This window comes from Helianthus annuus, chromosome 7 (genome assembly GCF_002127325.2).
Source record: "Helianthus annuus cultivar XRQ/B chromosome 7, HanXRQr2.0-SUNRISE, whole genome shotgun sequence".
Lineage (NCBI taxonomy): Eukaryota > Viridiplantae > Streptophyta > Magnoliopsida > Asterales > Asteraceae > Helianthus > Helianthus annuus.
Window position 1 is genome coordinate 91,960,628 of NC_035439.2, and position 13,591 is coordinate 91,974,218.

At 37.6% G+C, this 13,591-nt stretch overlaps 2 protein-coding genes across 6 annotated transcripts; one reads left to right on the top strand and one right to left on the bottom strand.

Moving 5' to 3' along the window:
- The first annotated feature begins 2,091 nt into the window (after positions 1-2,091).
- Positions 2,092-7,727, top strand: LOC110868100 (phospholipase D delta). Its single transcript, XM_022117184.2, has 10 exons — positions 2,092-3,074; positions 3,663-3,779; positions 3,895-4,089; positions 4,186-4,497; positions 4,576-4,644; positions 5,006-5,150; positions 5,307-5,455; positions 6,517-6,669; positions 6,757-6,957; positions 7,350-7,727. The coding sequence occupies exons 1-10, from the start codon at positions 2,172-2,174 to the stop codon at positions 7,644-7,646; spliced, it is 2,541 nt and encodes an 846-aa protein (XP_021972876.1). The 5' UTR covers positions 2,092-2,171; the 3' UTR covers positions 7,647-7,727.
- LOC110868102 (putative pentatricopeptide repeat-containing protein At3g11460, mitochondrial) lies at positions 3,766-12,355 on the bottom strand. 5 transcript variants are annotated; one of them, XR_004863506.1, is made up of 6 exons: positions 12,128-12,355; positions 9,466-9,528; positions 8,069-9,051; positions 5,397-5,468; positions 4,950-5,015; positions 3,766-4,621 (listed from the first exon to the last, which is right to left on the bottom strand). XR_004863506.1 is itself a non-coding variant. In XM_022117187.2 (3 exons), the coding sequence occupies exon 3, from the start codon at positions 9,029-9,031 to the stop codon at positions 8,072-8,074; it is 960 nt and encodes a 319-aa protein (XP_021972879.1). In that variant the 5' UTR covers positions 9,032-9,051; positions 9,466-9,528; positions 12,128-12,355; the 3' UTR covers positions 7,690-8,071. The 5 variants fall into 5 exon arrangements, 1 of the variants encoding a protein (XP_021972879.1); XR_002552190.2 differs by lacking the exon at positions 5,397-5,468; XR_004863504.1 differs by having other exon boundaries at positions 4,950-5,468.
- Between the last annotated feature and the right edge of the window lie 1,236 nt (positions 12,356-13,591).

Consider the following 13,591-nt stretch of genomic DNA (forward strand, 5'->3'; position numbering starts at 1 on the left):
AAATCTGGTCACTGGACTCAAAATTGTTAATTCCATTTCTAGACCATTGAAGCTTTACTGTGATAATTCAGCTGCCGTTAGTTTCTCGAACAGTAACAGTTCGACTGGAGCTGGTTTATATCTCGATACGAAATATCTATTTGTACGTGAACGAGTTGAGGAAAATAATCTTTGTATCGAGTATATTAGTACTAAGGATATGCTTGCGGATCCGATGACTAAAGGTCTCCCTCCTAAGGTTTACGAAGAACATGTTCAGAATATGGGATTTAGTAAAGACCTTATTTGAGTATATTGTACTAGCTTATGTTTATGATTAATGAAATTTCCTCAGTTTGATTTTGTATGTCTGTTAGAATATGTTCAACCGGTATAATGGCATATAGACAAATAAAGTTACAAGTCAAACAAAGGGCTTACGCGTATTTTGATCATGACGATTAGGTTTTAAATTAAGGCTATAGTATGATTAATGGGGGTCCTGAGTCGCATAATGATTCAACGGCTGTATTTCTCTGCTATAGTACTTGTTTAAGGCTAAAATGAGTGTTAACTCCTGATCAGGCTTATCTAATACTCATAGTAAATGATTACTCGGCTAAGTGGGAGAATGTAAGATTAAATATATTATGTAATAATATTTAATTTATAGCCATCACAATCATTTACATTATAGAGATCAAAATATATTAGAACCTATTAAATAATTAGTTGGTAATTGTTGATGGACCATATTACCCTTATTAACTAATTAGGTTTCCTCATGGGTGCTTATATAAGGAGAATTAAGTGGAGGTTAAGGGGTTACTCAATTACACAATTACACACACCCCATTAGCCATAACATCATCACGAACGACCTCCTCTCCTAACTGATACCCTTTTCGGTTTTCTAAGTCCCCATCATCAGTCAGCACCCTAAGGAGGAACCAGATCACGATGACAAGCACGTCGAACTCCATTACTGGATTCTCCAACGCACTGTCTGCCATAACAGGTATGTTTTATTGTTTTCATTCATGTGTAAACAGAACTGAACCAACACATCAAAGTTATTCCAGTCACTGTCTTTTCTGCTTCTTGCTTGTGTGATAGTAATTATAACATTTCAAGTTTACAAAGATTATATTTAAGATTTTGAATATGTACCCATTCATCTTTTTTCTAAGGTTGCATGAAAGAACGAACAATCTCAAAGAAAGAAGGAAACTAATGAATATTCCAATTTCATATGTTGTGGGATGCCAAGTGGGGAATCAAAGTTATCCTTTAACAAAACCACACACTTCATATGCTAAATAAATAAAAAATAGTATAGAGTATGACATTTGTACTTAACCATATATTTTATTTTAATATTTTACATCACTTGACCCTAAAAGTTGAAAAATATGTGTAAGTTTTCTTGCTAATACTTACCTCAGCAAGCAAGATTAGTTGAATAAAGAATTAACCAGCAACTTCAATACTTGTTATTGAAAAATACTTCTTTAAACATTATTCAAAAATATGTTAATTAGATTTATGTCGTAAATAAAAATCACATATAATGATTCATATAACGATTATAAGAGTAGCCATGATATAGCCTATACGAATCCATAGGAACCTGTTTATCACAAATGCCCCAACCACATAGTGCACAATGAAAGAAGGTTGTATCCGTTACTTGCAAACACCCTCATTTCAGACGTAAAAAAAAGTAGATTATATTTCTGAACTTAGTAGGATTAATCAACTAAAAATATATATTTTTTAACTAAAAATAGTGATATTCAATATACTATTCGAAGTTCTAATAATTAACCACTGGCGAAGGTCGTGTTAAATTTTATTGAAAATTTCTGAAAAAAAAAATATTTTTGTAGTGTAAAATATTGGAATTTTTAAGAGCCCAGCCCCTACTAATTTGAATTTTAAGAGTTCAGCCCCACCGATTTTTCGTTCAAACTCCGCAACCGCAATAAACCAATATTCAAACATACTCCATTTAGTAGAAAACCAACTTTGGAAGCAACCACAAAACCAAAACCCAAGGGTCTTTCCAGTAATTAACCTAAACTACACTTCTATAAATGCAATCCCACCCAAACTATTTACCAATAAAAACTGTTTTTGGCGCCAACACCTTTTTCCTGTTCTTCAACTCTTTTAACCTTCAATCTGCAACAATGGCGGATAATTCTTCAGCAAAGGTTGTGCTTCTACATGGCGATCTAGATCTCGAAATAATCGAAGCTAAAAACCTACCTAACATGGACGTCGTCACGGGCCACATCCTCCGTTGCGTCTCCTTCGATCCCTGTCCCGAAGACACGCCTGTCGCCGGCTCCAGCGACCTGAAACTCCGCTCCAGCGGCCGCAAAATCATCGCTAGCGATCCGTATGTCAAAGTATCGGTGCCACAAGCAGCCGTAGCGCGTACACGCGTGCTGAAGAACAACAAAAACCCTCAATGGAACGAACGGTTCAACATTCCGTTAGCTCACGAATTCGCACACTTAGAATTCGAAGTAAAGGATGATGACATTTTCGGAGCGGATCTGTTAGGAAAGGTTCAGATTCCGGCAGAGGAAATCGCCATTGGAAATGAAATATCCGGCTGGTTTGAGTTGAAAAACTCGCGAAAGGACGCATCGTTGAGGCTCAAAATGATGTTTACACCATGTGAACAAAATTCGATTTACCGGAATGGGATTGCTGGAGATCCGGAACAGAAAGGGGTTCGGAATGCATACTTTCCTGTGAGGAAAGGTTCGCGGGTGACGTTGTATCAGGATGCTCATGTTAGAGAGATGCCGGAAATTCGATTGGATGGGGGTAGGGTTTATGAGCATGGTACATGTTGGGAAGATATATGTCATGCTATATCATCAGCTCACCATATGATATATATAGTTGGTTGGTCTATTTTTCACAAGGTTAAACTGATCAGAGAGCCGACGCGAACACAGCCGAGGGGCTGGGAGAAGACGCTCGGCGATTTGCTTAAGTATAAGTCGGAGGAAGGGGTTAGGGTTTTGTTGCTGGTTTGGGATGATAAAACTTCTCATAGTACGCTCTTTGGTAACACAGTGAGATTTCAAACTGTTCTTATAATTTGGCATGATGATTGATAACTGACAGTTGGCGCAACAGATTTCCATCTGACGCCATACGGAAATATGTTGCGCCAGTGTAGCAGGAGGTTCCATGTGGAAACTTCTAGTTGGCTGAAACAATTTCTTAACTTAAAAGAAAGAAATCAAATGCGGATCCGTGTGGTTTTCTAAAATTATGAATTTGGTCTTTAACTTTTCAAAAGTAGATTCCATGTGGTTTGCACTTTGTAAAAAATTTTAGTCCCCAATTTTTGCCAAAAGTACATGTATGGCCCCTATGGTTTGCTCTTTGTAACTCGTTTAGTCCCTAACCTGGACGTCCTAAAACTTTTATATTTGTTGGCTGGGGACTAAATGCGTTACAAAGTGCAAACCACATTGACTATTTGTGTACTTTTAGAAACCTAGGGATCAAATCTGAAATTTAGGAAAACCACAGGGAATATCTAGGTACTTTACTCTTTTTTAAAGACAAAGTTGAGGCTATTTTTGTAAAAATGGCCATTTTGGTGATTTTTTTTTCTGCACAAACATTCAAATTAACAGTGAATTGCTATGCAGACTGGAGTAATGCAAACTCATGATGAAGAAACCAAAAAGTTTTTCAAGCATTCATCTGTAAAATGTGTGCTTTCACCTCGTTATGGAAGCGGTAAACTTGGCCTTTTTAAACAGCAGGTAATATGCGCTTAATCATTACGACGTCGATAATTTGTTTAAGTACGCCGGATACTGAGTCTGACAATCAAGGGTCAGATATATTCATCTATTTACAAGTTCTTTTATGTTTCAGGTTGTCGGAGGTGCTTTTACACACCATCAAAAATGTGTACTTGTGGATACACAAGCAGACGGTAACAATAGAAAGATTACAGCTTTTATAGGCGGCCTTGATCTCTGCGATGGTCGCTATGACACACCCGAGCATAGGTTGTTTCATGATCTCGACACTGTATTCAAGGAGGACGTTCACCAACCTACATTCCCCGTGAGCATCTACATCATCTCGTCTTCTATTTCTGTTTATTCAACTCGGATTCTTTAGGTCTTTGAATGTTCTTCGTCTTTTTTTCATCTAAAATAGGCGGGAACAAAGGCCCCGAGGCAGCCATGGCATGATTTACACTGCAAGATTGAAGGTCCCGCTGCTTATGATGTCCTGCTAAACTTTGAGCAAAGATGGAGAAAAGCTACAAGATTTAGAGAATTCAAATTTATTGCAAAAAGGATGGCCCACAGGGAAGACGACGATTCTTTGTTGAAAATTGATCGTATCTCATGGATTGCTAGTCCGACCTATCCTGCTCCGGTTAATGGAGCTCACACAGTGGTTCCGGCCGATGATCCATCATTGTATGTTTCCAGTGAAGTTGACCCTGATAACTGGCATGTGCAGGTTAGATCCCCCCCCTCTCTTCTTTCTTTCCCCCATCCGAAAAGGCGGGCCCTCTTCATGGCTTTTCTCACGATGCAGATATTCAGGTCTATAGATTCTGGATCTTTAAGAGGATTCCCCAAAACTGTGGATGTTGCGGAACAACAGGTTAATAAGTGAAGCTTCCATTTCATTCTAGTTGTGATGATGATACGGGTTAATAAGAGATGACAAAAATGGGTGGTTGGGCGGGTCAAAACGGGTAGATTTTTAGTGCAGGTCCAGGGCTGGTTGGACAGGTCCACAAATTCTAATTTCAGTTTTAAATAATATACGTTTGAAAGCATTTAAGATGATTTTTTTGGCCCGTCTGACCCGTCCATCTAACCTTTTTGACTTGTTTCCTTTTAGTTAAAACATTTGTTTTAACCAATTTGACTCGTTAGAGATGCGTCGTAACAAAAAAAAAAGACCTGTTTATTGGTATTCTATCCTGATGATGCCATATGTTTCCTTCTGGTTCTTGCAGAATCTTATCACTGCAAAAAGTATGGTTATAGAAAAAAGCATTCAAAATGCATATATCCAAGCGATCCGATCAGCTCAGCATTTCATTTATATTGAAAATCAATATTTTATTGGCTCGTCATATGCATGGTCATACGAAAATGCAGGTAACAAATTGCATCCTACCTTCACAATGTGCTATATGTATATTCTACTACTACTTCAATGAGAGCGTAAGCCTTTGAAGTTAAAATCAAAATATTCTAATGTGCATTCGACGACATGTTTTTGAGGCTAGTGTGTGCTATCTTGCCAACTTTTAGGAGCTGATAACCTAATCCCAATGGAGTTGGCTCAGAAAATAGCAAGCAAGATTAGAAACAACGAGCGGTTTGCCGTTTATGTTGTCATACCAATGTGGCCTGAGGGCGTCCCGACTTCTGCTACCGTGCAAGAGATTCTCTATTGGCAGGTAGTTTTATAACCTGCAAAATCATTTTTTTAAAATGCGTCATCATCATCATACTCAGTAAATCCCACCAATAGCAAAGCTAAGGTATGGTCTGAGGAGGGTAAGATGTAGACAACCTTACCTCTACCCATTAGGAATAGAGAGACCCCCGGCTCGAAAATGCCATTTTCGTCCCTGAGGTTTGGGCAGTTTTGTGACTTTCGTCCAAAGGTTTGTTTTTCCGCATCTGGATCCAAAAGATTTGAAATCTTGCCATTTTCATCCGACTCGTTAACTCCATTCACTTTTGTCCGTTAAGTCAGGGGTATTTCCGTCTTTTTTTAACTTAAAAGGGAAATTACCGAATACCCCTGAAAAGGACCGAATTGCCCTTTAAGTTAACAAAAAGACGGAAATACCTCTGACTTAACAGAGAAAAATGGATGGAGTTAACGAGTCCAAGGTTGGAGAACTCGCTAGTCGCTAGTCGGCCGGTGAAGTGGGGACTAGCGACTATTCGGGATTACTCGGGATTAATCAGGATTAATCGGATCGGGTTTTTTATATGTAAATTTCAGTTTTATGTATAAATATATACATTTTTATAGGTAAATATTTTAAGTAGCTAGGTTTTAAATCTTACTCAACTCATTTATTTAAGTATACATGATTAATTGTTGGAATTCAAATGATTTGGTTGGAAACTGACCGGAATTTAGAGGTTTTGGCCGGAATATACAGGTTTTTTGCTGGAATCGTCGACTTTTGGCTGGCCTAGTCGGACCTAGTCGTGCCTAGTCGGACCTAGTCGGTTAATGGACCGATTTAAGAAAAATTACTCAGTAACTGGACGACTAGCGATTAATCGCCGACTAATCGTCGCCTAGTCGCGATTTTTACAACACTGAACGAGTCGGATGAAAATGGCAAGATTTTAAACCTTATGGATCCTGATGCAGAGAAACAAACCTTTGCACGAAAGTCGCAAAACTGCCCAAACCTCAGGGACGAAAATGGCATTTTACTCTAAAAAAATAGATCATCAAAGGGAACCGGATCGTGAATAACATTCTAATCTACAGAGTCAGACAATGGAAATGATGTACGGTGTTGTTACAAAAGCAATCAAGTCCATGAAGCTAAATGCTCACCCTCAAGACTATTTAAATTTCTACTGCCTTGGAAAACGGGAAGACATGCCATTTGAAAGCAATCAATCATTTGCAGATGAGAAGGTATTTTGACGATTACAAATTTACAATCATACTGCAGTCAGTCGTTTACTAGTTTAAAGAAAGTATATATTGAATTCGGTTTTATAGGTATCAGATTCACAAAAGTTCAAGAGGTTCATGATATATGTGCATGCTAAAGGAATGATTGTGGATGATGAGTATGTGATTGTGGGTTCTGCCAATATTAATCAAAGATCTATGGCTGGTTCAAAGGACACCGAAATAGCCATGGGTTCGTATCAACCGCATCACACCTGGGCTGCAAAGAAGCGACACCCACATGGACAGGTTCGACAACACTGGTTTTAGAGTTAACCGCCACCTTCGTCCCTGTGGTTTGTCCAATTATGCCAGTTCAGACCAAATTTTAAATTTGTACCATTTATGTATGCCAATTTTGTCCAAAAAAAAAAACTTAACATCTGTTAAAAAAGGTAAATGACGTTTTTACCCTTCATTAAACGGCAGGTTTTAACAGACGTAAGTTTTTGGACGGACCTGGCATGTTTCAAGAATGTCAGGAATGGAAATGGTATAGATTTGAAATTTGTCCTGGACTGTCATAATTGGACAAACCACTTGAACGAAAATGGCAGTTAATAGTAACCTGACACAAACCGTACTAAAAATGACCTGTTTTGACCAAAACCCTAACAATGAGGGCGTGTGCTTGATTTCAGGTCTACGGTTACAGAATGTCATTGTGGGCTGAGCACCTAGGGGTGCTAGAGAAATGCTACGAGGATCCAGACACTTTGGAATGTGTGCAAAAAGTTAACACAATAGCCGAAGATAACTGGACAAGATACACAAAATTTAATTACACAGCATTGCAAGGTCATCTTTTAAGGTATCCATTACAAGTAGATGATGATGGGAATGTGAAATCCTTGTCCACATATGAGAATTTCCCGGATGTCGGAGGTAAAATATTGGGAGCCCATTCACCCGCACTGCCCGATATTCTAACTACATGATTTCCGACTTATTTATTATAAGTATGTGTGTTTGCCATTGTCATGAAATAAAACGTGTTGTAAATTTGTGTAAATAATATATATAGAGAGAGAAAGTTTAAAATACAAGACCACCTAATCGCCCGATGCGTACGCGAGCATCTCAACCGCAATGCTGATCTGATCTAGGTCTTCAATTGAAAGCGGTGGCACAATAGTAATTTACGCACGTTATTCGCATAATTACACATGGGTTTGGTTAAAACCTAATTACGCACATTATTTGCATAAGTACACATGGGTTGGGTTAACCCTAATTACGCACGTTATATTAGTGGTCGTGTACGCATCGCACGATAAGATGGTCTTGTACATTAACTGGCCTCTATATATATAAGTCGAGTAATAACACATACGTCTAAACTATAAACATAAAAACGTACATGTTATGTTGAGATTAATCTTCTTGCATATATCTTTTCGGCTAATCTCTCGGCTACTTCCACCTTTCCGTGAGTCTTGCACGCAGCCAATAGCGCGCCCCATAACGCCCCGTCTGGTACAGCATCCATCATCTCCACCATTGTCTCTGCCTCCTCCACCCTCCCTGCTCGCCCCAACATATCAACCATACAAGTGCAATGTTCCAAACTCGGCCTCAACTTAAACCTATCTTTCATCATCCAAAAATACTCGATCCCTTTATCCGCCAACCCACCATGACTACACGCGCTAAGAACTGCAGTAAACGTCATCCCATCCGGCTCCACCCCACCACCCACCATCCTCTCAAACAGCTCAAACACCTCTTCACATCTCCCATACATCCCATGCCCACTCATAATAGCCGTCCAAGTAACCACATTTCTCTCAAGCATTTCATCGAACACCTTCCGTGCACTCCCCAAATCACCACATTTACAATACATCGTCACCAAAGCATTCGAATTCGCAACATCCGAATCAAACCCATTTGAAAAAACAATAACGTGGACGCTACGCCCCAGGCGTAGAGCCGGAACACCTGCACAAGACTTGAGAACCGGTGGTAAAGTATGCCGGTCTAACGATTTACCAGCGCGGACCATTTCTCGAAAAATGGTGAGAGAGTTGAAGAACTGATTGAGGGAAGAATAAGCTCGGATGAAGGAGTTGAAGAGAAATGTGGGTCGGCGATTGGTGACGGAGAAGATAATGGATGCTTCGTGTAATTGGGCAGTAACCGAATATGATGAGATTAGTTTTGCTCGAATGAAATCATGTGAGGAGATTCCGGTGATTATCATTCGAGCGTGTAGTTGTTTGAGCATATGCAGGTTTCTTGTGGAGTAACATGAGTCGAGTAGTTTCGAGAACAAGACTATGGTTCCCTGAGGTGTGGGCATATGAGACTGAATCTGGAACATCTTTATCTACTCTACAAAATCTGCATCAAACATCAAACATCAAAGATAATATTATGAATCAAATCATCGGTTATTTAAACAATAATTTTACCCTACGCACGCACTATTCTCGACCATGTTTAATTATAAGTTGCCTCATAATGTTAAAAGAATTTGGTTTGAATGATAAAGCTAGGATGAGCATCTGGTACCTGGTACCGTACCAAGCCATTTTCGGTGCCCACTTTTGCGTTTTTTGGGATTGGTATTGTCGGTTCTGTACGGTACGGTATATTGAGGTGATTTACCTTCGAAGTTCGTTTACCAGTTTTGTACCGTACCAGCCACTTTCGGTACCAGTATCCACTTTTTGTGTTTTACGGGATCAGTACTTTCGGTTCGATACAGGTACCAGTACCGCATCGAGCTCATCCCTAGACAAAAGAAAGTCTTACATGCGTAGCTATCTGATGATAGTTTGGTACAGTATCCGAAATAATTTCTACCTTCAAATCAACCTGCGTGACACTTTAAATGAATAAGTCTACAATAATTTCTTTTGCTTTATAACTATGATAAGCAATTGACATGTATATTTGTAATTTGGATAAACCAAACATGCAAACTAAATGCACACAAACCATATATACAATCGTTTCTCTTGCATTGTAACTATGATAATAAGTTGACTTGAAAAACTGTAAGTCCCAGATATCAAAACATGTAGACTAAATATACAAACAACTGAAATCATAAATGTTCATTTCGCTTACCAAATCCCACATAAATTTTTTGCTTTGATATATGAAGGGATTTAACAACAGCACCAGCTAGGAAGTAATATACGTCACAAAATTGGTTTTTAATTTTTATTGAAGTTTGACTAACTAACTAATATTTCCGAGTTTCGGGTTAATCGGAACCATGTCAGGTCGGGTTAACCCAAAAAGGATGAAAACGACACCCATAGAGAAATATAAGGAATCTAAAGTGGATTAATGACATAAAAACACGGTATAGATCAACACAATATGCCAAAAGAAGTTCCAATTCATGTTTGAAACTAAATAAGCAATTATTGCCTTACTTAATTAGCCCAAAATAAAAAAAAATTTTAAAAAAAAAAAAAAAAAAAAACTTAACAATAGGCAATATCTGAAAGTGCCATTATTCAGAAACAGCAAGATCAGTTTGCAATTTTACATTCCTCATTTTTATTACTTGATCGAGTTCCATCCATACCAACAACAATATTATATTATATTATTGAAATGAATATTTAAAATGACACATACCATGAAAAGGGCAATGTGCGTGAAAATGCGAAAGTGTGAAACCTTAGAAAGAATAATAATTCTGTAGGGTAAAGTTCTTGTACAAATAATCTTAATATACTAAACATACAAATTGAAGGAAAACTCAAAAAGACAAGGTGGCATTTTTGTAATTATCAATAACTATCAAAGTTACTCTACAAATATACCTAAAAAAACCTAACCACTCCCCCCACCCCCAAAAAAAACCTAAACCCCCCACCCCCCCCCCCCCCAAAAACCTAAAAAAACCTAACCACCCCCCCCCCAAAAAAAAACCTAAAAAAACCTAACCCCCCCCCCCACCCCCAAAAACCTAAAAAAAACCTAAACCCCCCCCCCCCCACCCAAGCTAAAATGCTAAAAACTAAACCCCCAAAAAACCTAAAAAAATAAAAAAAAAACACACAAATTATTTTATTTTATTTTTTTAACATTTTTTATTAAAAAATCGCTACTTTTAGTAGCAGCCAAAAAAAAAAATTGTTTTTTTTTTTGCTAACGAAATGTAGCGATTTTTTAATAAAAAATGTTAAAAAAAAAAATTTGTGTTTTTTTAGGTATTTTTGGTTGTAACTTTGATAGTTGGTGGTAATTACAAAAATGCCACCTTGTCTTTTTGGGTTTTCCTTCAATTTGTATGTTTAGTATGTTAAGATTATTTGTATTTGATCTTTTGCCTAATTCTGTAATGCGCAGTTAGTTGTGTCCTAAAATGCAAGGCATCCATCACTATACATATATTCTTCTGTTTGCATTATATATTTTTTAATTGTATTCAAATGAATGATCTTGTAAACAACTTCTAAAACTTTGTATAACTTCTAAAAGCGAAATTCGACCCATGTATAACTTGATAATCTGCATCCCATTCACAAATAAAGTTGCAATCTACACAACCACATTTATGGTACATGTAACTTAATAATCACGTCTTGATGCAACTAAATGTGATAAACAGGCCAAGCAAACCATCAGAAATAAAAGGTATGAACTACAAATTTACCTGGTATAAAAAGGGTAATATTATAGTTTTTTAATCTAACATACATAAACTTAAAAGTCAATAAAACCACCAGCCATATAAATCTTCAACATGCTAGGCAAACAACAATACAAATGTGATCAACCGAAACATTGACCAGATTCAGAACAAAACACAAAATTTTGGCAAACTCTTTACAATGCATCACTTGCTAACTGCTAACATCAAAACTTTTAAACAATTTCAAAATTGGTTGTTTAGCAACTTCTGAATGTTTAAGTGCTGAACCAATAAGAGGTCTGAGTCATTAAGTGTTAAACCAGTAAGAGGTCTGAACCATTAAGAGCCAGTATAATGTTTAACCGTTTAGAGGCAAATGTCTGATCAATTCAGATTAGAGGTCTTAACCATTCATACTCAGCATAATGCTTAACCATTCAGAGGCAAATGTCTGAACTATTCAGACATCTGCTCGCGAAACAAACAGTCTGAACCATTAAGTGTTGAACCAGTAGGAGGTCTAAACCATTAAGAGCCCCAGCTAAACAAACAGCCCCTTAATGGTATGTTTGAAAACTACAATCTACAAATCCTTTAAACAATCGACATATTCAGAGAAAGTAAACAAGCTGCCTTAGACTGTTTAACTCATTAGGTTTCTTGCGAATGCAGAACCAAAATTAGAAAACAATCTCACTTTGACATTTTAACAAACAAGTGGTGTGCATATTTAATCAAGCAAAAAATTGAGGCAACAATTATTCAAAAGATGGACAGAATTCACAGCAGATCACATGAAAAAAGTTAGGGAAAACATACCAAGTCAATAAGCTTCCGGTCTGTCACAAAACATAACCAAAATTTCTCATTCAAGTTCTGCTAGAAAAGACAAACAACGAGCAAGATTGTTGATCATGTGAATAAGCTTCAAATATGTCATAAAACATAACCGTTATTGTCGTTGTGCTGCTGGCTATCCTCGAATGGAGAGGAGGGTGAAGGACAGGGGGAGAAGAGGCAGTTGGTTTGGGGGAGTATAGCTGTATCGTGCTCCTCGTGCAAATACAAGGTGTATTGTAGCTCCTTTATTTTATTTATTTTATTTTATTTTATTTTTTTGGAAAATTACTTTTTGATAGGGCTGTGCAACGGTTTAGAATCGGACCGAATCGAACCGAACCAGAACCGAACCGGAACCGTTAACTGCTAAATTTAAGAACCGGAACCGAACCGTATTATAACGGTTCCGGTTCAATTCCGAACCGGTTAAACGGTTCTCGTGTAAACGGTTCTCGCGGGAACCGGTTGACAATTAAATTCTAAAATTAACAATTCAATAGAAACGAATCAAACCATTTAAAACATTAACTAAGAGTTGCAACATTCAAAGTTCAAACCAACCAAAATAAAAGTAGCAAAGCAACAATAAAAATTTTCAAGCAATAAACAATCTCTAAATAAAACTATTACAACCATCGTGTTGACAGTTAAAACAAGCGATACACTATTTATATACATATTTACAATTTCGATCAACATTGATTTGATTATTTTTGTTCAATTTTTATTTTCACATACAGAAAACTATATGTATCAGAAAGCAAACATCTGGAAAGAAAATAAATACAATCATAACAAAAGTCATGTAGAATAGCGTACCTGTATTTGCAGGGTGTTGATGGAGATGAACTTGTATGATAGCAATTACGGTTAGGGTTGATAAATGGAGAAGAATTAGAAGATGAAAGATGAGATCGTGGAATGAATATAAGAAGGGGGAATAAGAATTAGGATGGTCGTATGCTGTTGAAAAGCCCATTAATAAAATAGGGTTTTAAATATTTATAATCCCAACTGGTTCTAGCGGTTCTTTAACCGGAACCGTGGTTTTAACCGGAACCGTGGTTTTAACCGGAACCAAACCAGGAACCGTTTTTACCCAAATTTAAGAACCGGAACCGGACCCTATATCCAAAAATATGGTTTGGATCTAGCGGTTCCGGTTCGGTTCCCCGGTTCTGGCGGTTCTGAACCGTATACTGCTCAGCCCTACTTTTTGAGTTCGTGTGTTTTAAAGGTTTTAACTACTTGAATCCAAAATCAAAATGTTTAACGCATTCAATCCCTACACCCACTGCTACCATCAGTTGCAGTTGCATTATGATTATCCTCCCTAAACCCCCCACCGTCTTAAACCCACTAAACACTCCCCAAATCCCCACCGGACCTCACTCTCGCTGAAAAACTAACGAGCAACATCGGATCTCAAATCAGAGGGTGAGA

Bases quoted from the DNA above. Each gene is read 5' to 3' on its own strand.
- LOC110868100 (XM_022117184.2), top strand. From the start codon at position 2,172: ATGGCGGATAATTCTTCAGCAAAGGTTGTGCTTCTACATGGCGATCTA. The intron at 3,075-3,662 runs GTGAGATTTCAA...ATTGCTATGCAG, and splicing joins GTACGCTCTTTGGTAACACA to ACTGGAGTAATGCAAACTCA. The intron at 4,498-4,575 runs GTTAGATCCCCC...CTCACGATGCAG, and splicing joins CTGATAACTGGCATGTGCAG to ATATTCAGGTCTATAGATTC.
- LOC110868102 (XM_022117187.2), bottom strand. From the start codon at position 9,031: ATGTTCCAGATTCAGTCTCATATGCCCACACCTCAGGGAACCATAGTC.